Source organism: Gouania willdenowi, chromosome 22, assembly GCF_900634775.1.
Source record: "Gouania willdenowi chromosome 22, fGouWil2.1, whole genome shotgun sequence".
Lineage (NCBI taxonomy): Eukaryota > Metazoa > Chordata > Actinopteri > Blenniiformes > Gobiesocidae > Gouania > Gouania willdenowi.
Genome location: NC_041065.1, coordinates 28216731 through 28243125, shown reverse-complemented (window position 1 = coordinate 28243125; position 26395 = coordinate 28216731). Strand labels below are relative to the sequence as shown.

General features: G+C 38.5%; 1 protein-coding gene across 6 annotated transcripts in view; it reads right to left on the bottom strand.

Annotated features, from left to right (window-relative positions):
* Nucleotides 1-26395, bottom strand: part of kidins220a (kinase D-interacting substrate 220a) — a 72880-nt gene that overhangs the window by 7843 nt on the left and 38642 nt on the right. For 3 of the 6 annotated variants that reach the window (XM_028438839.1, XM_028438838.1, XM_028438837.1), the window contains exons 24-31: nt 13501-13679; nt 11027-11238; nt 9844-9957; nt 8886-8945; nt 6663-6695; nt 4420-4536; nt 4236-4334; nt 1611-1829 (exon numbers count right to left, since the gene is read on the bottom strand). In XM_028438839.1, coding sequence (XP_028294640.1) covers nt 1611-1829; nt 4236-4334; nt 4420-4536; nt 6663-6695; nt 8886-8945; nt 9844-9957; nt 11027-11238; nt 13501-13679 — 1033 coding nt within the window. The remainder of the gene's footprint in view (nt 1-1610; nt 1830-4235; nt 4335-4419; nt 4537-6662; nt 6696-8885; nt 8946-9843; nt 9958-11026; nt 11239-13500; nt 13680-26395) is intronic. The other 3 variants (XM_028438840.1, XM_028438841.1, XM_028438842.1) reach the window with 3 other exon arrangements.

Here is a 26395-nt window from a genome sequence, read left to right as displayed (position 1 = left end):
ACGATACCGATATTGCTGCCTTGCCTATTGGTCGATACGAATGTGATATCGGCACATACATATTTTTATTACTTATTTTGTAGTGTGGAATGTTAGAAAAGGCTTGATCAAGTGATGCTACTCAAACAGAGAATAATAGTCGACAATTCAAGTTCACTTTAATTCTTTTTTTACTGTCTGTATATGGTGGGAATAACTGAGGGCGGGGACAAAAACAACAAAAACTTATCGAAGCACTTAGAGATTTTAGATGCAGTCCGATAAAATCCGATATTCGTTTTCTGGCTGATATCGGACCGATATCCAATATCCGCATCGGATCGGGACACCCCTAGTACTAGTAGAGTGTTTTTAGTCAACTAGTAGTATTAGTAAAGCCAAAGGATTTACTAGGAGCACTAGTAGACCTAATAAGGAAGGATTATAACCAAATCCAGCTCCTTGATTGGTTTAAATATATTTGAAAGCCTATGTTAACCTCCAGTTTCCGCTGGATGCACAACTGCTGCGTAACAGCAACAGACCTGCTACGTTTCCATTAAAGTCAATGTGTCAATTTCAACCGCATGTGTATGCGATCCATAACTGCTGCAAAAGATACGTACAGTAGCTCTTCGGACGCCAGATCAATGCAATCAATTCAACAAAGATAAGTCCGTGCGGGCTAGGAAGTAGTGCACAAGACACAGACTAAAATATCTGGTTTATTTTCAAAATAAAATACTCGGAAATACGTTCCTCCTTGAACACATCCATTTTCAGGGGTCTGCTGGTACCTATCTCCAGCTTTCTTCATGTGCTAGGCATGGCTACACCCTGGGCAGGGTGGCAGTGGATCATATTTCATATATAAATATTGCACTTATCCATGGTTGGATCTCAATAATTTCCACAAAAGCAGAAGATCTACAGGGCAGAACCGAGTGAATTTCCTTCTGTTCCTCTCTAAGGAAACAAAGAACTGCTAAAACTCACTATATTGCACGATTACACGTGAATTATAAGTCCTTACTGCAGCAGATACGCATCACAGATGGAGGCGGCGGGGATTGACGAACAGTAGATTAAGCTGCAGTTACGAAACAGAGACGTTACAGTGTAGTTATGCATCTAGTGAAAATCCGGTGTAGGCCTGAACTTGCTTTACCCCGCCCCCCTTATTAGCATATAATGCTTACTAGTGACAAGTTTTGCTTCACTAGTGAAATCTATAGATAAATAGAAAGATAGTGTTTATTGCCATTCAAACATACACACCATAGGCGCATACAAGTATGACATTTTTCACACAAGGCTAGACCTTAGGCTTTCAAAATAAAAGCATAAAAACACAGTGAAATGGTATAAAAACATTTGAAACTTGTGTTCTAATAAGCCAAAACTGAGTATATACATGTATACTCCAAATGTAATCACTAGTAAAGCTTAACTATGGTTGATATTACCAATATCAAATTTCCATACACACATGGCTATGGAGATCTTCATTATTATTTATGTTTTTATACCTTGTCTGCATATGCTAACAAAGATGAACACTATGTGTAGTGCACTCTTTTTTATTGCTTAGACGTCATGGAGATCTGCTGAGTCGTGTGCAGGAAACTGACCGGCCAGTGCGAGGTATTGCTACGTCTCGGGGGTTCCTCCATCTCGGCTGCGCTCAGCTCCTCGAAGCTGAGGTTGAGGTTGAAGGCCCCTGACTCCCGTTGGGTCCCTGCTGAGCGTCTGCTGGGCTCCACGTGGTGCACGCTGCTCCCCTGTTCACTCACAGCGCGAGATTCATCCTGGAACACTGCCTGGGTTTCAACTTCTCGCTGTTCAATCACCTTAAAAAAAAAAAAAGAAGTAGTGTCCAGGGTTGGGATCAATTACATTTTTTAATTACATACACACTTCAATTATCCATGTTCAATTACAAATCAATTATGTTTTCAATTTTTTTCTATTACAATTAAAATTTCCCCCTGGAAAACAATTACAATGACATTCTCAATTAATAAAGTTAATTTACGATTCCTCAAAATCACTGAGCCTTTAATAAATAACCCCATAAAATGTATCCTTCCACTTGTGTTAGCTTATTGTTAGCATCGCTTATGATAGGTGTCAAACTCAAGGGCCGGGGGCCAAATCCGGCCCTTTAGAGCATCCAGTTTGGCCCGCAGGAAAAAGTGAAAATGACATAAAAACATGAATTATTTTGTATCTCAAAATATCTCAAATCCTCCAACTTCACAATATTTTTAGGATAATTGACGACAGAAAGGAAAAAAAAATCAGATAAAGATAAATAAATTAAACGTGAAAGGTCTACACACAAATGTGATTAAATTAAATATTAATAATTAAAATACTATATATAGCCCTGGCATCCAGAGAGAAAGATAATTTATTACAATTATAATTACATCATAATTGTAATTAATCATCAGTTATAATTGACCCCAACCCTGGTAGTGTCACAGTTTGGATTTTCTCGGTCAACAACGCTTCAGGAAGTTACTGGTCTAACCGTAAACATGTTTTCCAAAGCATGTGATGCACAAACTAAATGTGCCAGAAGGCAGCAGTAAAAAGCACATGCTTGTGAGTTTTTTTTGCTAAGTGGAGCTACTCAGTTGTCCACTCCTACCCAACAATAGCCTCCCTTCATCCAGATATCAGTTAGTCATCCTGGGCCAGATGACTCTGTGCTGGCTACATCCTGACCAAACAACGCTGGTGTTACATAGAGCTGTACGACCACAAAACTTTCCAGCTGCATCTGATATCTGGCAAACACATGACCAATCAGGGGCCTTCGCTCGCATTAGGAGGCCAGAGTGACATGTGATGGAGAGGAGAAGGCGACATATGTTAGTGATTCCAGACCCTTCTCTCTCCTTGGCCAGCTTCAACTTAGATCAAGGGACGTTTAATTCAAATATATTCTGGTGTGCAGGCTTGAGTAAGGAAAATATATTGATTAGTGGTGACACTCGATTAAAATGTTTTATCTAATTAATCATCCAATCATCCATAAAATCATCTATACTTTTATTACTTATTTTGTATTCAAACAGAGAACAATAGTCAGCAACGGATGAGAAAAACTCACCCATTTATTATAAACCAAAAGGTTACATATTAACTCATTGAGTGCCATTCACATTTAGAGGCGTGAATTGTGCTTTTCGGCTGGGGTTGCTAGGAGACAGTGTGACGAAGCTCTCCGGTGAATATCTAACTTGTACAATGAAGTAGTGACCAACTAGAGACATGTAGGTGGGAGCAGCGCACTTTTGGATGAGAGATCACCTGTGATGGGCAGAGCTCAGAGGGAGAGGAAAGGAGTTTACGAGACAAAAAATGGTGCTACGAGATTTGAAGTTCCCAGCAGCTCACACTCGACCAGAGCATGTGTAGAACTAAGTGGACTATTTAGAGTGTCGCGATGGTGAGAGAAAATGATCAAAAAACAGGGCAAGCGCTGACACTCGGCATGTCCAGGAGGAGGAGGAAGTTGCGTGTGTAGAGAATGATGAGGGGAGAGACTTGGAGGAATGACAAAATACAGTGAGAAAACCATTCAACTCTGACCTAGATATATATATATATATATATATATAAATCGAGGGGTACATTGACACAAAAAAAGCTCAGACGCCCAAATCAAAATGATTAAAACCTATTGATTAGGAAGCCTAACAAGGTAACCAATAGACAGGAAATAAATTAGATGATAGATAATATTTTTTAGTGTATTATACAGCTGATTCAGGACCCGTTATCATAAGAGATGCTAACAGAAAGCTAACACAAGAGGAAGGTTAACTTTTATTAGGTTATTTATTTATGTGATTTTGTGATTAATTGTAATTGAACTATAGTAATTTATTTAAAAGATAATTGTTATTGACTTTCTAAGGATAAAAATATAATTGTAATTTAAATATAATTAGAAAAAATGCTGTCATTGTAATCGTAATTGAACATGGGTAATTTGAAAGTGTAATTGTAACTGAAAATGTAATTGACTGCAACCCTGATGATGGGTATACTGGGAACTTGTGAAATAAAAAAGTCTCCACACTGTTTGGAGTGCAATAAAAATGAAAAATAAAAGATTAACTACGTCATTTTTGTGTGTGTTATTTTTCTGTAATTAATTAATCGCAATTAACGCGTTAAAGTCCCAGCCCTTATATTGTCATACAGTACATGGGCCATTATCCTTGTGACTAAAGTCTCACCATTCTTCTAAAGAGCTGCCAGTCGCCAAAGTTCATCTCCATCTCTTTCTTCAGCTCATCGAGGTTGCAGTGTGTGAGTACTTGACCATTAATGTTGGCCTGCAAAGGGAAAAAAAGGAGGCAAAAGCCAATGATTTGGTGACAAATTTAGATTAAAAACCAGTGCGCCGCCTGATGTGAATACCTTCTTAATGGTGGCGGCGTACTGACACAGCATATTGGGGTCCATTCCATCCAATAGTTTGAGGCGCTCACACACGGCTTCTGTACCCAGAGAGCTGAGCAGCACAGCAGGACAAACCTATGGGAAAAACAAACAAATAAATAACACACAAACAAAGATGTCTGCGGAGTTATCACAAGGAGGTGTTAGCAGAGCAACCTCACATACTGTTAGATTCAACTCATTGCTGCCAACACATTGATTAGAGAAAACCGAGCAACATTTTGTGACTAACAGATGTGCGCGCCTGTCACTGCGGGGCCCACAGAGGCGCAAAATAAATCACCATCGCACACAGTCATCCTCTCTATCAGCCACACGCAGTAAGTGTAAAAGTAAACCAAACTGTCAACCACTCTAAATACAACGTTAACCTCCTCCGTTTCTCGTGCATATAGAAATATATTGGACACTTAAAGGATGGAGTCTGTATGTCTGTGAGCCACTGTAGAGCTGAGCCGCTGCTTTGAGGCACGGGTGCGCGTTCCCTGTGATGTTGTCCGAGCTCTCATGGACAACAGGAATGCCGCACACCGGTGCTAAAAACTAAAAAAAAAACATGATCCATTCCATCATCCCACAGTTTTTACTTCCTTATTCTAATTATTTTTAGACTATTTTTCCATCTTTTCCATCCCTTCATCTCCTGCTTCTACCACAGAAAGCTTTGGAAAGCTTTTAGAGCATAAATATGATATTTGTGTTATGGACCATAGTTAAATATTAATAATAATAATGCATTGGATTTATATAGCACTTCTTTGGACACTCAAAGAAAAAACTAGCAAAGCAAAAAAAAAAATCACTAGTAATATTAGTAAGCATTATATCTTAATAAAATGGAGAAAAAAAATTAAATTGAGGCTTGCCATTGGCTTTTGAAAATTTTACAAGCAATCAGGGTGATGGATTCTAGGCCTACTCCAGTTTTTTTTAAGTTTTTACACTGGCACCTAGTCAGCCTCTGAATAGACTTTAAAGTTCTGCTGCTAGTGTATAAATGTGTGAATTGGCTTGGTCCAGAATCCATCAGTGAGATGTTAGTCAGGTATGAACCCAGCAGGTCTCTCAGATCTATGGACACAGGTCAGCTAGTGGAGCTCAGAGTAAACAGTAAACATGAAGATGCTGCTTTTAGTTGTTATGCTGCAAAGAAGTGGGGCAAACCGCCAGCAGAGCTGAAGTCAGCATCACGTGAATATATTTAAATCCAAGTATAAGGCACTCTTTTTCTCTACTGCGTATGACTAAGGGAGATTTTTAATCATATTATTATGATTTAATGTTTTTACTGCTGAGTTTGATGTTCATATTGATTTCTGTTGCACTTTTTGATCATGTAAGGCACATTGAATTGCCTTGTGTATGAAATATACTATACAAATACATTTGCCTTGCCTTACTAGTACTACTAGTAGATTAAGTACAGTCTCCTCGTGAGATTTTGAGTGTACTAGTAAACTAGACATTGGTGCTAATAAAGACAATTTTGTGTAACTAATAGTACTAGTAAAGCTTTGGGTTTTTACTAGTAACGAACTTGCGCACTAGAGTGCCATAAAAAACCTTTACTAGTAGAACTACACTTTGGTTTACAAGCACTACTAGTACGCTCAAAATTACACGAGTAGCACTACCAGACCTAATTAAAATGAAGTAGGAGGGATTTTAACCAAATCCAGTCCCATGATTGGTTGTAATATTTTTGAAAGCCAATTGAAAGCCGGAATTTGCTTTTCCCAGCCTCTTCATTAGCATATAATGCGAACTTGTAGTGCTAGTGACACTTTTTACATCAATAGTCAAGTGTACTCACACACTTTGAGTACATGTACTCTAAATTTGAGTATGAGCAGAGCTTAACTATGGTTAATATCAACGAACAGCTAAATATTCATAAAATTAGGATTGGATTCACAATGAGCCTTCAGCTTTGTTTCAGAAAGAAGTTATATATGAAGTGTTGGACCAAAAAATGGTGGACATGAATACTAGAACTATGATACATAGAGACTAACTAGGGTTAGAGGGACTAGTAACTACTATGGGAGGTGTTTAAAGTCAAAGCATTGACTACTAATCTATTGCTATTGCATGCCGAGTCGTAATGAACAAGCAAGTTTAGAATTAAGATAGTGGTAAGTGGATAATGAAGGGTGAGACTGGATGCAGGGATGAAGTGAGCCATTAAACCAAAGGTGTACCTTCTTGAATTTGTAAGGCAGCGACTTTAAATGCTTGATAAGGAGACAAAAAAAAAAGGTCAGACAACAATACACACTGACAGTTTGAACACTTCAAAACCCAGAGTTTACCTGAAATAAAATAAGGTGGAGAGGTGCAGAAAAAGTAAAACAGAGAACAGACAGAGAAGCAGAGAAACAGTAGCACACATGTTGGCCTCATCAGAGAGAACAGAGCACACATTTATTCTTCTCACAGTGAACCAAGAGACAGCTCGTGCACGGCGGTCTGGAAAAGAAGTGGCTGAAGGAAAGGTGAATTATTAGTTTTTCCTGGACACAGCTGGCTTTTTGCGGGCCACGATCTTTGCAAAGCAAACAGATTGTGAAGGAAACAGGGACACAAAAGGGATGAAATATCTGATCTGCAGAAAAAAGGGAGAAGTTTTGATTCAGGGGAAGGCTTTAAATATGTCTTCTTCATTCAGCAGCTTCTAGGAACATAAGTGAAAGCGTGAATGTCTGTGGGTGTGGGTGTGTGTGTGTGTGTGTGTTTGTGTAAACCCTCCCAGTGTGTGAGTGATAAGACTGTAATTACAGCTGGGCTGAGCCCTGGGCTGGGCAGAAGGATGGGGAAGAGGAAACTGAGCTCTGTGAGGGAGGAAGCGTCTTGGTAAGGAGATAAGCCCTACCAGCATTGGGCTCATTGTCAGTTTATATATATGTGTGTGTGTGTGTGTACGTCTGTCTGTGAGGGTGTGTTGCTCGCTCAAACAGTTGCTCTGATGATAATCCCAAGAGCCGGAGGAATCCATACTTGCACTTACATCAGCGAGGCAATTACACTGGGGTTGGGATTGCTTACATTTCCACACAAACGCACACCAACACATCGGCAGATTTGTAGAAAATAAAGGAGTGTGTGAGCTGCGCAAAAAAACAGATTAACTCGGGGGATAAAAAGGGAATGAAAAAAAAAACACGTGAAAACAAAAAGAGGAAAGAGCAGGAAAAACAAATATGAGAATAGTGTGAAAATTTAAGTTGAAGGACAGGATTAAGGACACAAAAACAGAGCCTGATAAGAGATATTGAGGAAGGAACGTTACACAATAATCTGTATTTAAATCTGTTGTACGGCTTCTCTAAATGCTAGCTGGCAGCTCCCTGATAAGTGGCTTTGTGGAACAGAAATCTCTTGAGCAGCGTTATCATCAAATTGCTCTAATGGTGGCAGTTTTTCTTTTTTTTCCTTCTTCTTCTTCTTCTTCTTGCAATTGTGAGACCAAGAGACAGAATTAGAGGCCCAATTCTTTTGACTGCAGCTCAATCCTTATTGTATGTACTTTTCTATTCAAGAATATGAAAGATTTATAACTTAGACTACTTTCCTTTGACAATACAGGCTGAAATTCTCTCTGCAAGAGACGTTTTTAAAAAGATAAATGTTAATATAAAAGAAAAACAAACGGATTTGCTGCTATGGTTTCCAGCAGTAGATGCACTCGCTAATGGTTAGCTCGTGGACAGCATCCCAACAAATGCGTCTTAAGAAGCAGACGTATGCTCTATATCACGTGTCAAACTCAAGGCTCGGGGGCCAAATCCTGCCGTTTGGAGGATCCAATTCGGCTCGCAGGAAAAAGCAAAAATGACAGAGAAAACTTGAATGATTGTGTAAATTAAACTCAACAATTGATGCAGGTGGCTCACAGTTTTCCTGGTGCTTATATTGCATGATAGCAGTCATTTTTAAAGTTAAACTGTGGAAAAAAAAATTGATTTTCCTCAAATTAGAAAGAAATTGTTCACAATAAATCTAGGAAATTTAAAGTTAAGGCCCTGTTGGGACTGATATCTGTCACTTATTGCATGGATATTGTTGGTTTCTTACATATTTTGTATTTTATGTAAAAATACAAGTGCAAACTAGGGAACAATAATGTACTAGTTTTTCCACATAAAATCTGTGGCCCTCTTCAGATCAAAATTTTCCATATTTGGCCCCTGAACTAAAATGAGTTTTACACCCCTGCTCTATATGTACGACTCTATACTCTATGTTTAGACGTCTGTCAGCGATAAAAACAACCATAGACCTGTTAAACATAGACATGCAATGCCAAAAAGGACACACAAGGCTTAGGGTCCATGCCAACATGCTAAAAACTACAACTAGATGCATTCATGTCGGCTCTGGAGGTTTATGAGCACTTTAACATCTGCTAATGTTGCTAATGTTACCATTGAGGGGTCAAAGGGACTCGATGGGAGACCTTCTCTGGCATCTTCTGCAATAACATCCTGGCACGGATGCAGAATGGAGACAAGGATTCCTTAAACTTGTGCATTTCTACTGACCATCTTTAATTTATTACAAACTGTGGAAACGAATAAAGGTTTATCTCATCTTATTGTGTCTCAATTTCTGTAATCAGTAAATGCACTCATGAAGGTCAAACCTGGAATTAATTTAGTTTGAGTCCAAGAAAAGCTAATTAAGCTTTGTTTAAAGAGTGATATGTTTAACTGTAGAAGCTAGTATAGGTGAGCATGTGATTGGCAAGTGGTTTCCAACCTTTTTTTGGATCGCGACCCAATTTTTAGATCACAAATTTTTGGCGACCCCAATTAATTTTTTTCTAGAATTCGTTTTTGATCGTGTTTGTTACACCATGTAACAAATACACAGTAGCCACGATAATCCAGGTCAGATATTTTTTTAATTGCATATTTTTTTTTCTTGTTTTCTTTATACAGCATTTTATTTGAACTAGATTTACTGTATATTTGAGAAAGTGTGAAATATAGAACACAGTTGTTTAACTTGAAAAGGAATAATAATGAAAATTATTATTAGTAATCAACACATTCCAGGTGACCCCAAGGTTGAAAAACTTCATTGAGAAATTGGTAAAGAAACTGTAAAATTGAATTATAATGTTAGGCTTACAAATAAATCTCTCAGTTAGGTGAAAAAAACTTTAAGACACAAAGACAAGTGAAAATAAAAAGGGTTAAATGTTATAGTTATTGTTTATAATAATGCCATATTAATTTAGCATTAAAATAAACAAATGTTACTTACACCTGGAAAAAAAAAATACATGACTCTTATCGAACAGTAAATCAAGTGAATATTGTAAATTCTGCAGTAAAATTTATTTATTTTTGTTGTTTTCTTTTTTGTTTTTTTACTTACAAGTCCATTGCTGTCCTGGGGCTGACAGAGTGGTTTATTGGATGGGCGTGAGGATGAGGGAGCATGGAGGGAGTAATGCCGTGGCAGGTGATACACATGATGGGAGAAATAAGGCTACGAGAGGAGAGGTGGGGGGGGGAAGGGAAGGGGAGAAGTAAAACAAAAGGTATGAAATAATATGAAGGTTCAAGTAACAAAAACAAACATCAAAATAATAAAATGTCCACTTAATGTGTTCTTACTATCTTGAGTTACAATCTAAACTCTTCAATCAAATGCAAAACATCCACATTGTTCGTACTCTGATATAATAAAGCAGCGGTTCCCAACCTTTTCTGGGTCGTGACCCCGCTTTTATATCAGAAATTTCCAGAGAGAATTTTTCTCAAGAAACACTTTTTTGATCGTGTTTGTTATACTGTGTTACAATTACAAAGAAGCCAGGATTAGTGCATAAAGATCTTATTAATTTGTTTTGTTTAGATTTATATTTGAGAAAGTGAAAGTATAGAATACAGTTGTTTGAGATTGTGTGTGGTGTTTTTATTTGAAAACATAATTATAATTGAAATAATTTTTTTTAATCAGTTACAAGCATTTTAGGCTACCTGATTTCAATTCCAGGCAACCCCACACGGGGTCACGACCCCAGGGTTGAAAAAACTAATATGCTGTATATATATTAAAATTTTGCAATTTTCACAGCATAAATCCAAAAATAATATATATAATAATATATAAGGCATCTCAACGCTATTATGATTATGATTTATTTAGTTATTTTCTCTAATCTTTCTTTGTCTGTGTTAATGGGATGTATTGAGACCCTTCTAATGATGCTTGCACATGATCCTGCTTTCATGTTAACTTTAAGTGTTTATATGGGGTTTATTTGGAAATAAAATAAAACATTAAATCATGAAAAAGAAAAACACTGTAATAAAGTCTGGGAAACCTAAGTCAGTCAAACATTTGTAATTTTTTTCTACGTAATTACATTGTTTATTAGTGACAATGACTTTGATTAACATTTCTCCATTTTCTCAGACATCCTTTAATCTTGTGAGCCTTATTTGATTGAAGCAGAAGCCTGATAATTAAATCAAGCCCAGGAGGCCATCAAAGCTACGAGGGACAGCGTGTTCCCAAGAGCAGGATTTATCGCCTCTGTTTTCAACCTCACCCGGTTGTAGAATGGGTGCTGAGGGCCAGTCATTCCACTGAAGTAGGAACTGTGAGGCTGAGGAGGCAGCGACCCAGCAAAGGAGCCGGACGGAGAGCAGGCTGTGGTGGGCTGACCGTAAGCTGACTGGGGACGGGGCACCGGCTCTTGGAGGGGCATCGTGGGATACGTCACTCCTCCTAAGTGCATCTGCTCCCTCGCCGCACGCACGTCTATAAGAATGAAGCAACAGAGGAGAAAAAACAAGTGGTCATCTGTGACGCTGCGAATCAGGGTTGGGGTCAATTATAAATTCAATTGCATAGTTGATAATTATTTACACCTTACACATACGTAGTTAACAATTATCCAAATATGTTTCAATTCAACTTTTCCAACTACCTGTCAGTTCTCTTCAGGATCATTATATCATTAAAAAATTGAAATTTAGGGGTATACTGACAAAAAGAAAGGCTCAAACGCCCACACCAAAAATATGAAAACCAATATTTTCATTGGTTATGAGGCCTAACAAGAGATGAGAAACAAACTGGATTAATATCATATTTTTAGTGGATTTTACAGCTGATTTAAGACATCGAGTTAAACGGACCCGTTAGCATAAGAGATGCTAAAAGAAAGCTAATATAAGAGGAGCTTCATGTTTTATAGGGTTATTTATTAAAGGCTCTGTAATTGTGAATAACTGTAATTGAACTTTAGTTGTTTGTAGTTGACTTTCAGGGGAAAAGTGACCCCAACCCTGCCTTGCCGTCACATACACCCACGAATCAACAATTTAACTTCAATTTCATTGTCTCGACAGTTGACAAATAGGAGGGAGTGAAACAGTTTTCAGGCTCTGCAGGATAAACAACAACAACAATAACAACATTGTTTCTGAAGGTGTACTCCACGCTAAAAATAAAAAAAACAATCAAACTAAACGCTGCAAAGAAAATGAGCAGATGTCATCATCACCATTACCCTTAACTGTGATTTCCACTCTCACTTAAATCACTGTTTGCTCACAGGCAGAAAACAAGCCGACATGTCGCCTTCTCAGACTTAGAATATGACAACTACAGCCTATTGAGATCATAACAAATAAATGTCACACCATGTGAACACAAACAAAATCTTACAAGTATTGTTTTCACATAAATCACGTCAAGTAAGCAAATTACAAGGGATTTGGAGAAACTCTGAAAGTTACAGAGGCATAAAGACAGAACAGACTGGCTCTGTGTGGTTGGCAGGAAAAAAGTGAGAACCAGAAACAGAAGCAGGAGCAGGCACCAGAATGTCTCCTGGTTATACAAGTGGCTGCTGAATGACACAGTGAATGAGACCCAGTCCAGCCTCTGAACACAATGGGGGCCTTATGATGTGAGTCAGGCTTATGGGCGGGTTTCGCCGACTCCACTGCCCACTGGCTAGCCACAGGACACTGGGCACAAGAACCAAATGGCCCCAGCAGGAGTGGACTGGGTATAGGAGCGTTTGGTCAACTTCCGCTCACGCCCACGCACTCTCGAGGACAGACACATAAACAAAAACATAAACACATGTTTCGTGGTGGCGTGAAGCTTTGCATAGACTGCAGGTCTGGTTGTGGGGACTTGGTCAGTTCCAAGTGAGTTAAATGCAACAGACTTTCCCTGTGAGGGAGTGTGTGCACTGTGCACGTTTTCTACGGTCTCAGAACACTACGATGATGCAGCAGCTTCACACTCAGCGTCATTGACACTCCTCTGTTAGCTGAATGCTTGCTGACGCACAGGAGCACAAGTACTGATGCTCTATTACATCACTGAATGTCCAAACTGTGAAATTTACTGCAGCACAATGGGTGACAGTGAGTAAAAATATAGTTGTGATTCCACATTGTTGTAGTAAAAAAAAAAAACTGCTGAACATTTGATTGTTCGGAATAAAACAAGCAGGAGGTGAGTTACTAAGGGTCCGTGCAGGCGGTGAGTAATGTCACTGCCAAATGAGTTAGCGCTAAACTCCACACATCACAAAGATGACAGTACAGATTCCAAACCTTTGGGTTGGGTCAATTTAACAAATGTATATTTCAAATTAAAATAAAGCCAGAGAGGTGAGAAGGAATGAAAATCAGAACGAAAATTATCTTTGTGTGTACCCTGAAAAAAAAAAGTAATATGTTAAAGTTTCATTTATTCAGACAACTTTTTTTAGGAAATGTACCTTGAAATGTACATTGATTTCCTGTATGTTGTACATTTTAGGACATCTTAAGGTCCCAGAGTGAGGTATTAGGTATCAGAAAAACCAAATGAACTCAGCAAAACCTCCGTCAAATGACACGGCCTCAGGCTTCAAAACAAAAGTAGTCAGACTCAAGCAGCCTCAGGAGGTAAAGAATATATATATATATATATATATATATCCACACTGTGGAACTTCTTGTTGATGATGTCATAGGTTGACCTCAAGCTATTTGTATATGAAGGGGGGATATGAACCTGCTATGATTTCTCGTAGTTTGGGGTCCAGGTTGACGGTGCATGGCAGAAACGTCTCCACATCTCTGGCCGTCAACACCGGCGTCCGAGAGGAAAGAAACACTTCGAATGTGCGAGCATCTCCGTCGATCTCAAGCAGAGGCTCCACGTCCTTGGTAGTGGGAATGTTCTTGGAGATTCTTTGAAGAGAGAGAGCAAATAAATATGATTATTTTTGCTATTAAACCACTAATAAACACAGGAAACATTAAGTCTGGAGCATGCAGCATCTTACTGTCCATGAAATACATCAACTAACAAGTCTGACTTCAGATACTGATGAACAAAGCGGAAAGGAAATGCAAGCAATACTGTTAAGATAAAAAAGATACACTAACTGTCATTATCATCATCATCATTATCATTATGAGAGCAAAGATAACTGGATTTTAAAAAGGCAAGACAGTGAAAATGGGGGGGGATGTTCGAGGAGAAATAGATCGAGGGATGTTATCTTTTCTGAGCAGAAGAGGAAACCTGAGAAGATGACAATCAGCGTAATTCAGCAGCAGACGGAAGCACGTCACCATGTGCCGCTATGGTTAACATCATGTTTGTTATCACGGGCTCCAAGTAAACACATGCTTGTAGATTGTTCCATTACTACGTGATATTGCTTTTCCGGGATGTATTGGAGTAAAAAAAGAAAAAAAAACGCACACACGAACATTTATCACATTAGGTTTTATAACACATCGGTGCATTTGAAACCTTTAACATATAGCCAGAAGTGTAAAGAATACTACTCAAGTTGAAGTACTGTTACTTGATTCAAATCATACTCAAGTACAAGTAAGTCATACATAAAATACTCAAGTACAAGTAGAAAGTAGCTCAATTAAATAGTACTCAAAGTAAAAGTTACAAGTTATTTTCACCTCCCACATTTTTGGTAATAAATCTTGCCACGATTCCCTTGCATACAATAAACATCTCATGTATAAACTTAAAAAGGAAGCGACCAAATCTTGCACAATTGGAGCTTAATTTGTTTTCCACAAGGGCATCTGTATGAAATAAAAAGTATGTAAAAATAATTTTTTAAATAAAATAATAAGGAATTTAATTCAAATTAAAAAAGAATTCTCAGGCTTATAAGCTCAATTCAATGCTGTTTTGGCGCAGTGCATTACGTTTAATATGGTTGGTCGGCTATGATGTGATGAACTTGATTGTTGTCTGGTCATTTCATTTTTTTTTAGTTTCACAATGTCCATTCAATGTTGATTTTAAAACAAAAAATACTAATTTACTCAGTAACGGTTGGTGTAGAAATGTAAGACATCACTTTACTTATTTTAAAACGTACTTAAGTACAAGTAAAATTGCTGATTCATCAATATACTCAAAAAAGTACAAGTACCCATAAAAGCAACTCAATTACAGTAACGTGAGTACTTGTAATCCATTACTTTCACCTCGGCATAAAGCAAACCATTGCTCTCTTAAGTAAGGCATACAGTGTAAACACTTCAATGCAAAGTGGTGGAAATGTCATCCAATTCTACTCAAATCCTAAATGGCTTAGCATGGGGTGCAAACAAACACTCCAGTGGGGTGCGTTTGACTATAATCCCATCGTAAACAGAGAAAAATATCACACTTGGAGTGACTTATGACAATGGTACTTCATCACAAGAGCCTGACGCTTTTATCAGATAAATGAGGAGACTGTGGTGGGGAGCAGACGTTTCCTTCATCACTGCCTCCATTCATCATCAAAACTCTTCATCACTTTCTCACTTCTTTCACATCCTGTTTATTCCTCCCTCCTTTCAGATCAAGCCCGACTCCCCCTCCCCTTCCCCCTGGTGCAAAAACCGGTCCACTTACTAATATACACTATTATAGAAGACAAGGAGAGTGGTCGGGTTTTCCTCCACAAAGAACCCCCCAAAAAAAGTCTTCCTTAGACTTCATTATTGCATGCTACAGCCTGTGCTGTTAGCTTTTAATCCACAGTATATACTAACGTCATCCAGTTGGCGTACCATCGTCCAGCACAATCCAGTCATGGGTTGTATAAGACAAAGCCATCCATACTGTACATGTTGGGCTTCTAGTTGATGCACCTACCCAGAATGCACACAGAAAGTGAGCAGGTAGGGGTCCAGCATTCTATCAAGGACATTTTGACTGGACAGATGGCTGCTGATGGACACATCTGCTAATGCAGAGTCCAACCTGTGACCCTGTGGTTATAAGATGTCTCATACCAAATGTCCTGGTTGGTAACGAAAGCAACTTGATAGAGGATTCCTTGACAGATGATGAACTGAGAAGAAGTAATCACAAATAAAACCATAAAGGTGGGATTATGATGTCACAGCTCACCTGAAAGTGGTTGGTAGATTGTGTATTGAATGCATTTCTGCCACGTTTCCCTTTCCATATTGTTCTTCCCATCACATCTCTGACCAGTCCAGGTGGATCCCACCCCCACTCTCTCCCTACACAGTTCAGACTTGCAGAATGAAAGGACAGAATAATCTGTTGGCAGCGAGGCTTGAGAGACACAGCTGGTTCCAGCAGACAAAGCCCTCTCAGTGTTTCTTCCATTAGAACCTTTAACAAGATCCAAAAAGGTCAAGGAAGCTTCATGTTGGCACACAGATGAACCCAGCTCATGTGACCTCTGCCAGAGGATGAGTGCGACTCTGAGGCACAGATGTTACCTGGACGCGAGCGCACAAGCACATGTACACAAACACACACAGAACCTCTGGTGACTGTGTCAGCAGGGATTCAAAACACACCGACAAACAACTGCGTATGGCCTCCACTGCAGACACCTGGGCAGGCACAGATGAAGGGCGGAGCTTCAGTATGTGCGAGCGCAAGTATGTGTGTTTGATTTCACTTCTCATGAACTGTGTTCACCCCGTACACAGACTGAAAGAAGCAAGTGCCTTTTCCCATTTCCATCAAGATCACTGCTGTTTATTGGTGGGTCTGCAGAAACAGACCAATGGGAGCCAGTAACTCAACCAGACACACACAAAGTAACAAGCCTTGGTTTACAGTATATGAATGTGAAAACCAGAGAAAGAAAAACACATTTATGACTAGGTCACATACAAGTTATTTAAACCCATATTGTTAATGAAAAAACAACATAATAGAAAAAAAATTGCCCTAAAAAGGAAATGAAAGACACAAAATGTAACAAGGAAATGTATAATGCGAATACCTCCTTTTGAGAAGTAATAAAGTCGAGAATTTTAATGTTTTGTGTGATAGATCTATTCTATACCAACATTGCAGTCACTGTGATCATAACGCAAACTAAAGAGAAAAGGACAAAAATATTACTCCAATTAAAAGGTAGCAGAAGAGAAAAGCCGTTTAAATGTGGAATAAAAGAAAACAAATGTGACGGTAAATGGTGGTGCCACTGGGAGCATTCTGAGCACATCCAAGAAGCTAATAGGTCCCTAAGCAGACTGAAGCCCGACCTTTCTTTTCTGAACATCCTACACATGGCAGCCTTTGGCAATGGCCAGAATTCATCCTCCCTCTCTCGCTTTACTCTCTTTAGGGTCCCAATGTATGAATGCACTACTTGACTTTGCTTTACAGCTTGCCCTCTGTGCTTACGGACAACATTCATACAGATACCACAAAGAGGTGGTCTCACTGCCAAACATTTCCATAAAGGGCCTCAAAGACAGGGAGATGCCTGCAGAACAGACAACCGCCTGTGCACAATGTGCTCGAGAAGCTCAAGAGTTTCAGTGTCAAGATGCTGTGTGACCAGTATGACAGTGTGTGGGTGAAGAAGTTAACCAGGCCCGGGTTCGACACATTCCTTCGCTGTTAAGAGTCAAGTCACAGCAGCTGGCAGTGGATGTCAACAACAAGGAATCTCCAAGATGAGAGTGGACGGGCGATGCTTTACATTAATACTGAGGGATGTTATTGTTCGAGCGAAGCTGCCACGGTTTCGTCACCCAGCAGTCAGAGATATATAATAAAAACATGTTTTCCCCTCACATGTCATATTGTTTGATTAGATTTAAAGGTTTTCCATCAAGTAAAAATCTGTATACTCAGCTTTTTCTACCTCTGACGTTTAAGGGTTTTTTCTTCTTCCTTGCTTTCTTGAGTTGATAGTGCCAAATGATAAATTGTGGCAAAGTCTGCTTTCAATACACATTTGTGACAAACTTTAGTCCAATAACTGAAACTCCCACATATTAAGCTGGACCTATGCATCTCTAACCAAACCACAGAAACAAGCAGCTAATGAGAAACACACCATTGTGATAAAAAAAAAAAAAACAAGCGGCCCTGGAGTTGAGCGGTTGCTCTGTAAAATGGGTGTAGGACTCAGATGTTCCATGAAAGGTTGAATAAATTCAAGTGTAGCACCAAAACAAGCCGTTGTGGTTGCAGACCCCAAAAGCCTCAATTGAACCCTCCACTTGGAGCAGCTGAGGCCAGAATCCTGAGAAACAGTCAAACAGTAAACCTTGGTTTGTTGATTCCCGGTTTGCAGATTCCTTGAGTTAAGGCAGTTGTTGTAGCAACGCAAAATGATAGCAATGATGTTGATGATGGGCTATCAAATGTTAAATTAATTCAGGAACCTTTACAATAAGGTAAAATGGGAATTAACGCAAAAAGACATTTGACAGTTGTTCGCACTACAATACTTTTTTTCTTGGCAAAAACTGAGCTAAAACTAAAGGCAAATAATGACAAAAAGTAGCAAGTATTTAGTCTAAATAAAAAGGCTTCACAAAGACAAAAAATATTGTAATTACCTCCACCAAGGTTATTGATAAAATTTTAATTAAAGATAGGCCTTACGCAATGGAAGATTCCATTACATTTTTGGAAGGGATCTGATTCTATATAATGACTCTGGATCAGTTTGAAAAAAGAAAAAAAAAAAACTCAGTTATGACGGTCTTGTTCCTCAATTACTCAACTGTATTTTCATCCAGATTGGATCCAGATTGTGCATTTCATTTATAGTCTCACCTACAGGTTTTAATTAAATAAAATCTGACAGTTTTACAGGCCACGTGATAATCTCTCACTGAACGCTACTGCACCACAGCTAAACAGAAAAAGATTTACACAACATAGCCACCCACATATAAAGCCTGAGAGCAGCTGACCTCCATTGACAACTATTAAGGGCAGAGTGTGTGTGTGCATGAGAGTATGTGTGCCTATCAAGAGCGCCTGTGGCTTCAAGAGAAGCTGAGTGGTTGAATCTCACTGTTCGCTTAAAGGTCAGCATCAACCCTTTTGCAACCCTGTGCTGCTATTTATAACAGCCCCACCTTCCAGTGGCTGCAGCACAAAGAGACGCCTGAACAGGACAGAGACCAGCGGTGATGCTCAGGACAGCGGAATCAAGCACAAATCTGCTCCTCCGCTTTTTAGTGTCGTATTCAAACTTCGATCCGACCTCGAGGTCCCTGGCTGTTAACAACAAATGGTCGAGAACCGAAAGCCTGCATATTATTCAGAGCTTTGTTGTTCTTTTGTTTCAAACCAATTAAACTAATCCCTCAACTTTGGCTTACAGGAAAAAAAAGAGGTTTAAGGATTTTCTAACAAAGAATTGAGCAGGCTGTTCTTTTAACAACCAACATTTTATTTTTGTCACAGTTCTAGTCAGAAAGCTTATTTCCATTCCGAGACTATAAGCAAACAAAGGCACGAGGACTAAAACTTTTTCTTGACCAAGGAGAGCTTCTTCAAAAGTATTGTTCTACTTCACTCAACAGATTTATTTGACAACAATCATTGTATAAATGCCAAAATTAGTATTAAAAATGCAATTTTTATGTTAATCAGAAGACTACATACAAATTATCACTATCTCAAAGGATAAACAAGCAAGAACAGATAGAAAAAAGAAAACTTCTCTGCATACCCATTGGCATTACCTGCATTTCTCCATGTTAAGCAGCTTAGCCAAGATCATTCATACGTTTGCAAAGAACCGGCTTTGCAAACAACAATATGCAACCCACGAAACACATCTATTGTTGAATTCGTAGAACACAAAAAAGAAAATATTCCACTTGTGTCCAACATGTGACAAAGGAATCCTGCTGATATCTGTTTTGATCATCTATTGCATTGGAACACTTTTATAACGTAATATACTTTACTCTTTCCCCTCACTGTGCCTTTAACACCTTATTTTCCTAATCTTTTAACCTTTTCTATTTTAATCTCAGACCAAGAGGTTTCATTTTTGTCTCCATTGGTCTTTATCGGCTCGTCATTCAGGTGGTCTGACAGCTCAATGCCTGTATCAGTGACAGAACCAGGACTCCATTGACACATGGGTGACAGCGCACCTATCTCTTTTTGGCAAATGGCAGTGCAGTGTGGAATCCAGTTGCCAATTTATTCCTTCTTTTCACCTTCTGAGAGATTTAGCACAGAGACAATGAGTGTTCTCTCAGTGACCCAGACCTGGTTCAACTTGTTCCACATTCAGAAAATACAGAATAAAGAGCTCTGAAGGTGATGGGAGGTCATGCTGACTTTATTGTGAGGTTAAGAAAATTGTTTAGGTTTCATTATTCTTTATTAAAAACCTGAATAGACAGGGAAATTCATTAGCATTATATCTAAAATGGCACTTTTCAAACATTCAATTGCAACCACATTGGGCCAATTGAAGTATTATTATATGAAAGAATAAGTTATTAAAGGGTTACTGTCGTGAATTTTAACGGCAAGGGATAATCTATAATAGATATTTAGTAGCAAAGCAATCTTTGTCACGTCTTGCATTTAAATATTGGAGCTGACTGTAAAAGAAAAGAAAAACATACACAATGACAACTAAAACATATTAATTAATAGGAAAATCGACAAATTGACAAGAAAGATGCACAAGGATGACTACTCCCAAAACACACAACACAAATATAAAAATACACAACATGAAAATAAAAATATGATAATGACATTAAAAATCCACAAAATGACGAAAAACTCACAAAATCAATTCAAAAAACCAAACACAAAAAATGAGAAAAATATACAAAATAACAGTTAAAATATTGACTAAATGACCAACAACAAATTAATTTGATCTAATTTTATCCAAAATTTACTAACACAATACTGTGAGAATCTGTTTGACATAAATAAATAGAATGGTACGGTCCTCCTTAACCTCTTATTTTATCCCCCTGTTCATGTGGAACATTTAGAACATTCTGCCTCTGGCATTTGTGTTCTAAAACATGAAAGGAACTTTGATTCAAACATGAAAGGCACTTTGAGTATTCTAAAAACATGAAAGGCACTTTCAAGTGATAAGTGTTCTAAAAATATCAGAGCCTGCTCAGTGTGACTTTGATATCATTGAGGGTAGAAGTGTTCTCAGAGACAGAGTCATTACAAGTTAAACTGCATTGAGTTTATATCCTTTAACGAGAAGGCAGCGATTCTTGTGGAAAGACCCAGCAGCACATTGAGTGTGTATCAGATTTACTGCTTGACTGCACAAAGGACTGTTAGAAGTCTTCTTAAAGAGGAAGGTTTGGAGAGTGGATCAGAATCATGGATAACATGGTCAGAGATGAAGGTGGATGGCAGGGGGTCTGCAGTAAGAAGGAAAAAAAGAAGAACGAGACGAGCAGCTCAATGAGCGAAGTTGAGTTTGAGTTCAACGGCATCTTGGATGATATCGTGTCTCAGATGAGTGCATGGGAGAAGAAGATGAGGACTAAACAGGAGAGGAAAGATCAGGAGATCCTCTCTTTAATGGAAGATCTCCTACAGGTCAAGAGTGAAGTGGAGAACATGAAGAGTGAAGTGTGTAGACTAAACAGCTACCATCAGGATACTGTGTCTCAGATGGAAGCAGACTGGGAGAAGAAGATGAGCACAGAGATGGAGAAGAAAAATGATGAGAACCTCTCTTTAAGGAAAGCTCTCCAACAGGCCGACAGTGACCTGGAGCACGTAGAGAATGGAATGCGCATCCTCAACCGTGACCATCAGGATACTCTGTCTCAGATGGACGCAAAATGGGAGAAGAAGATGAACATTGAGATGGAGAAGAAAGATCAGGAGATCTTCTCTTTCAAGAAAGCTCTCCAACAGGCCGACAGTGACCTGGAGCACGTAGAGCATGGAGTGCGTAAGCTCCACCGCGACCATGAAGATACTGTCTCTCAGATAAAAGCAGAATGGGAGAAGAAGATGAACATTGAGATGGAGAAGAAAGATCAGGAAATCCTCTCTTTAAAGAAAGCTCTCCAACAGGCAGACAGTGACCTGGAGCACGTAGAGCATGGAGTGCGTAAGCTCAATCGCGACCATCAAGATACTGTGTGTCAGATGGAAGCAGAATGGGAGAGGAAGACGAGCTCTAAGCTAGAGAAGAAAGATGAGGAGATCCATTCTTTGAAGAAAACTTTCCAACAGGGCAACAGTAGACTGGAGAACATTGGGAATAAACTGTGTGAGTTCAACAGCATCTTTGATGATGATGTGTCTCTGAATAGAGCAGAATGGGAGAAGACGACGAGCACTGAGCTGGAGAACAAAGATGAGGAGATCCTCTCTTTAATGGATGTTCAACACCACGACGGCATTGTAGCTGACCTCAGAGCCAAATGTGAGAAGAAGTGCTCTGCCCTGGAGGAGGACACAGTGGATAGAATGATCAACCTTCAGAAAGAAGATGAAAAAAAGATGAGTCTGCTCACTGACGAACGACAGGAAACAAAAAAACAAATTCCAGCCCTGACGAATGAGAACTGTGAGCTCCTGACACAGATTTCCACCTTGGGGAACAGAGATGCTGAGTGGGCCACTCAGTATGGAGTTCTTCAGAACCAACATCTTAATCTGATCGAGGAAAAGGAGGAAAAACCACAAGTGATGGAGCTTCTGGTGAAGGAGAACGATGAACTGATGGTGTTCACCACCACAAGCGAAAGTCCAAGAAAAAGAAGGAATAGGACAAAGAAGAAGAAGAAGAAGAACGGGAAGATGGAGTGAAAACTGGTTTTACTGGAAAAAACTCTTCAGCTGTTTAGCTCGGCGCAAAATGTGAGAAGATCCACTGCAGACTGCGTTGTTTTCTACTCATGTTTCCCCAGAATCTCCCACCACAATAAAACTTCCTTAAAGCAAAACAAGGCAGATGTATTCGTTTAGGGAATTCAACATGCTTTACATGATTAAAAAAAATTTAATTATGAAAAGTATTTCTGTGAGTTTTTTTATTGGGATTTTAAAATTGGATGCTGACTTCAGCAGTTCAACACCATACTTCAAAAGTAGAAATATCAAATGTATTTCACATCTTTCCATTTTGCAAAAATCCACAAAGAACATGTATCTCCAGAGAGAAGAGGCAGGGAAAAAAAATGTAAATAGAAATAATTAAAAAAAAAAAGACAGACAAAAAGGTAAAGATTGTAGAGTTGCACATGCTAAAATAAGCAGCAAGTTTTCGCAACTTTAGCAACAAACCACTTTTAAAAAATATAGGCTAAGTGAATTTATTTATGTGGCTCTTGACCAGATTTCCAGCAATGTTTGTGAAATTTGTGATATTTAATTTTCTCGTAAAAATATGTCAGTATTAAATCTAAATATTAAATCTAAATGTAAATGCTACATTTCAATTGTTTAATCTAAATGCTGAATGTTAAATCTCAATATTAAATGTTTAATCTAAATCTTCATTTTAAATATTTGAACAGGTTAGAAGGAAATATGGGTTTATTTACTAATAAAAAGAATCAATATTCTGGATTATTCTTAGAGAATTTGCTTGTGATGTAATAAATGTGACATTTGTTAATGTACATGTTGATCCAGAACATTGCAGACACCCAGGATAAATACAGAAAATGATAGAAAAGTATACATGTGGCTGCTACGATGCGCAAGAAGAACTCGAACTATGAGCTTCAGGCACGTCAAAAGTAGCTCCAACGCACATCCTTGTGTTACCGTTGATATACACAGAATGATATTAAACCGAATGTGGAGAAAAGCACTAGAAAAACTTAAAGCTGCTATCTGGAGTTTCTGAGAAACATCTGAATGTCCCGCCCTAAACAGCTTCACTTCCTCCCACTGCCTTTACCAATCTACCAGAAGCCACGCCTTTACTTTTCTGCACGTGCATCGCGGAACGTAACAATTTTGCAACGGGTCGCATTGATATATGTCTATGGGTCAGGTAAGAGCCAAAATCATATTTACCCGTTTGTTGTTGTGACGCGGCCTTGTTTCCGTGCACAGTTCCACATTCACTTTGATTGACAGTCTCAAAAACAGGAAGTCAAAGCCTATTGGCTGGGCACAGTCGGCGATCGTTTCCATTTGTATAGGGGTCTATAGGACGAAGGAGGGACTTATATACATTAATGTATATGAATGACCACCGGCAGTAGACCATACTAAAAGAATAGTTAGGTATTTTTTCGCATTTCAAAAGAACCATACATAATGATAGATTTCTCAGAAACACCAGATATAAGCTTTAAATAAAAAAATAAAAACTCAGGTTGGAGCCAATGTAAAAACACTGGCATCAAGTCAAATAAAGCTGCACGATTTATCAATATAAAATCAAAATCGGATTGTTCATTGAGGGGGATTTTTAAAAAGTCAAAATCGTGAAATGGATTTTCCCGTTTAATCATGTGTAATCTCTCCCTTTACAAACTGTTGAAAAACAAGTTTCAAATGCATGTTTAAAGTGGTAGACACCCACTACAACCTCTTCTTTTTTTAAATGTGAATTTTGTGGGAGGTTATTTTTCCAATGCAAGGTTCTCTTTTTAAAAATGCTGAGGGATTAATTTTTGGTTGGGCAGGTTGGTATTTTAATCAATCCCACAGGGGATTTAACATTATTTGTTAAAGCTTTGCAGTTACACTTCATTCCAATACGGAAATGTGTTTTCACTTTTTCAATTGAAAGAAAATACTTGCAATAATTAAATACACTGTCTTTTTTTTTTTCTTTTTTTTTTTTTTAAAGAAAAAAAAAAAATGGAAATCGGAATCAAAAATCAAGTTTTCAAAATCAGAAATCGGGATTTTGTTTGGAGCTAAAATCGTGCAGCCTTAAAATCAAGTAAAAAAAAAGGCTTCAAGTGTGTGTTGTTTTTTAAAATAAATAAATATGCAATTGGTTATATATTGAACACATTTAATGTTATATACATTACTAGTATAATGATGAGAAAATGTTTTTACTTCTCAAAGAACATTCAGGCTTTAGTAATGTCTGTGAAATGGTGACTAATGGTGGAATGAACAAAAAAAAGCTCTTGTTGAAATCTGTAACTTGGAATATGTGAATCATCTATGTGAGGTTTTGAGGCTAAAATCAAAAATTGAACATTACATGTTTGCCCCCATGACCTTCCTCTGCGTGTGTGTGTGTGTGCGCGCGTCCACATTTGGCATCTTGGGGTTTGATAAATTACACTGTATTTCTGAAGGGCTGAGGTCGACATGTGTTCTCACAAGGGTGTGGGAACTACCTCTGTGTGTCTGTGTGTGTACTGTGTAATACACAATATTTTATAACTTAAATTCCCCCTAAATGACTTCCATGCTTGTGTGTATGGAAGTCTCAGTGGTTCAATACGTGTACATGTTGCTGCAGCAGTTGGTGTGATTTTGTAATGAGCAGAGCATTCAGGTAAAGGTTTAAAAAGACACTCCTGAGTGCAGCAGGGGCAGTGCACGCTGGCACAGACAGGGCACCAGATGTTTAAACAGTGCAGGAACCAGCTCAGTGGACCAGTGACACTTTCTTTTCCAACAGCTGAAAACAGGATCTCGGCCTGCAGGAATAAACTCTCTCAGGGTTAAAGTGAACTCACGAGTAGGTCAAAATATCTTGACACTACAAGCCGCGATGCATTAGTGGAAAGTGGATTTTAATGTGTGTAAGTCTGGTAATGGCAAAAAAAACAAAATCAAACAGAATGCACGTTATTATTTTTATCTCCGCCAAGGAGGTGATAGTTTCACTTGTTTGTGTATGAGCAGGATTGCGTCAATAGAAATTCATGGATTTTGACAAAATTTTAACTCAAGATAGACCTTAGGAACCATGTGTCAAACTCTTGGCCCAGGGGACCAAATCCGGCCCTTTGGAGCATCCAATTTGGCCTGCAGGAGAAAGTAAAAATTACAGAGAAAACATGAATCACTGTGTAAATGAAACTCAACAATACTTGCAGGGCATACAGTTTTATACTGAAAATTCTTACCAAATCCTTCAATTTTTCCTCAAATTACGACATAATATTTCTCTTAATTCAAAAAATCTAAGTGAAGATGCTGTTGGGACCGATATGTGTCACTTGTTGCTTGAATTTCGTCGGTTTCTTACATATTTAGTATGTAGTGCAAACTAGGTCACAATAATATTGAAATTACTCGTTTTCCAGCATATAATTTGTGGCCGACTTTACATCAAACTGCTCCATATTTGGCCCCTGAACTGGAATGAGTTTGACATCCCTGCTTTAGGCCATAGAACATTGAATAAAATGGAGGGGATCTAGATCAATATAATGATTCTGAATTAGTTTGAAGAAATGGAAAATCCATCTCTCATTATTTGCATATCTCGGTTCATAATTGACCAATATTTTTGAAATTTAACTCACTTGGAAATTGAGGAACAAATGTGACATAACCGAGTTTCATCCACATCGAATCAGGATTGCGTATTACGTATATTGCATGGGGCTGCCCATACATTTGGACCTACTGTATGGTTTCTTCCAAGCCTTTAAAGCACTGTTTTTCAACCTTGGGGTCGTGACTCCATGTGGGATCACCTGAAATGTCTGGTAATTGATAAATAAAATTACTGATT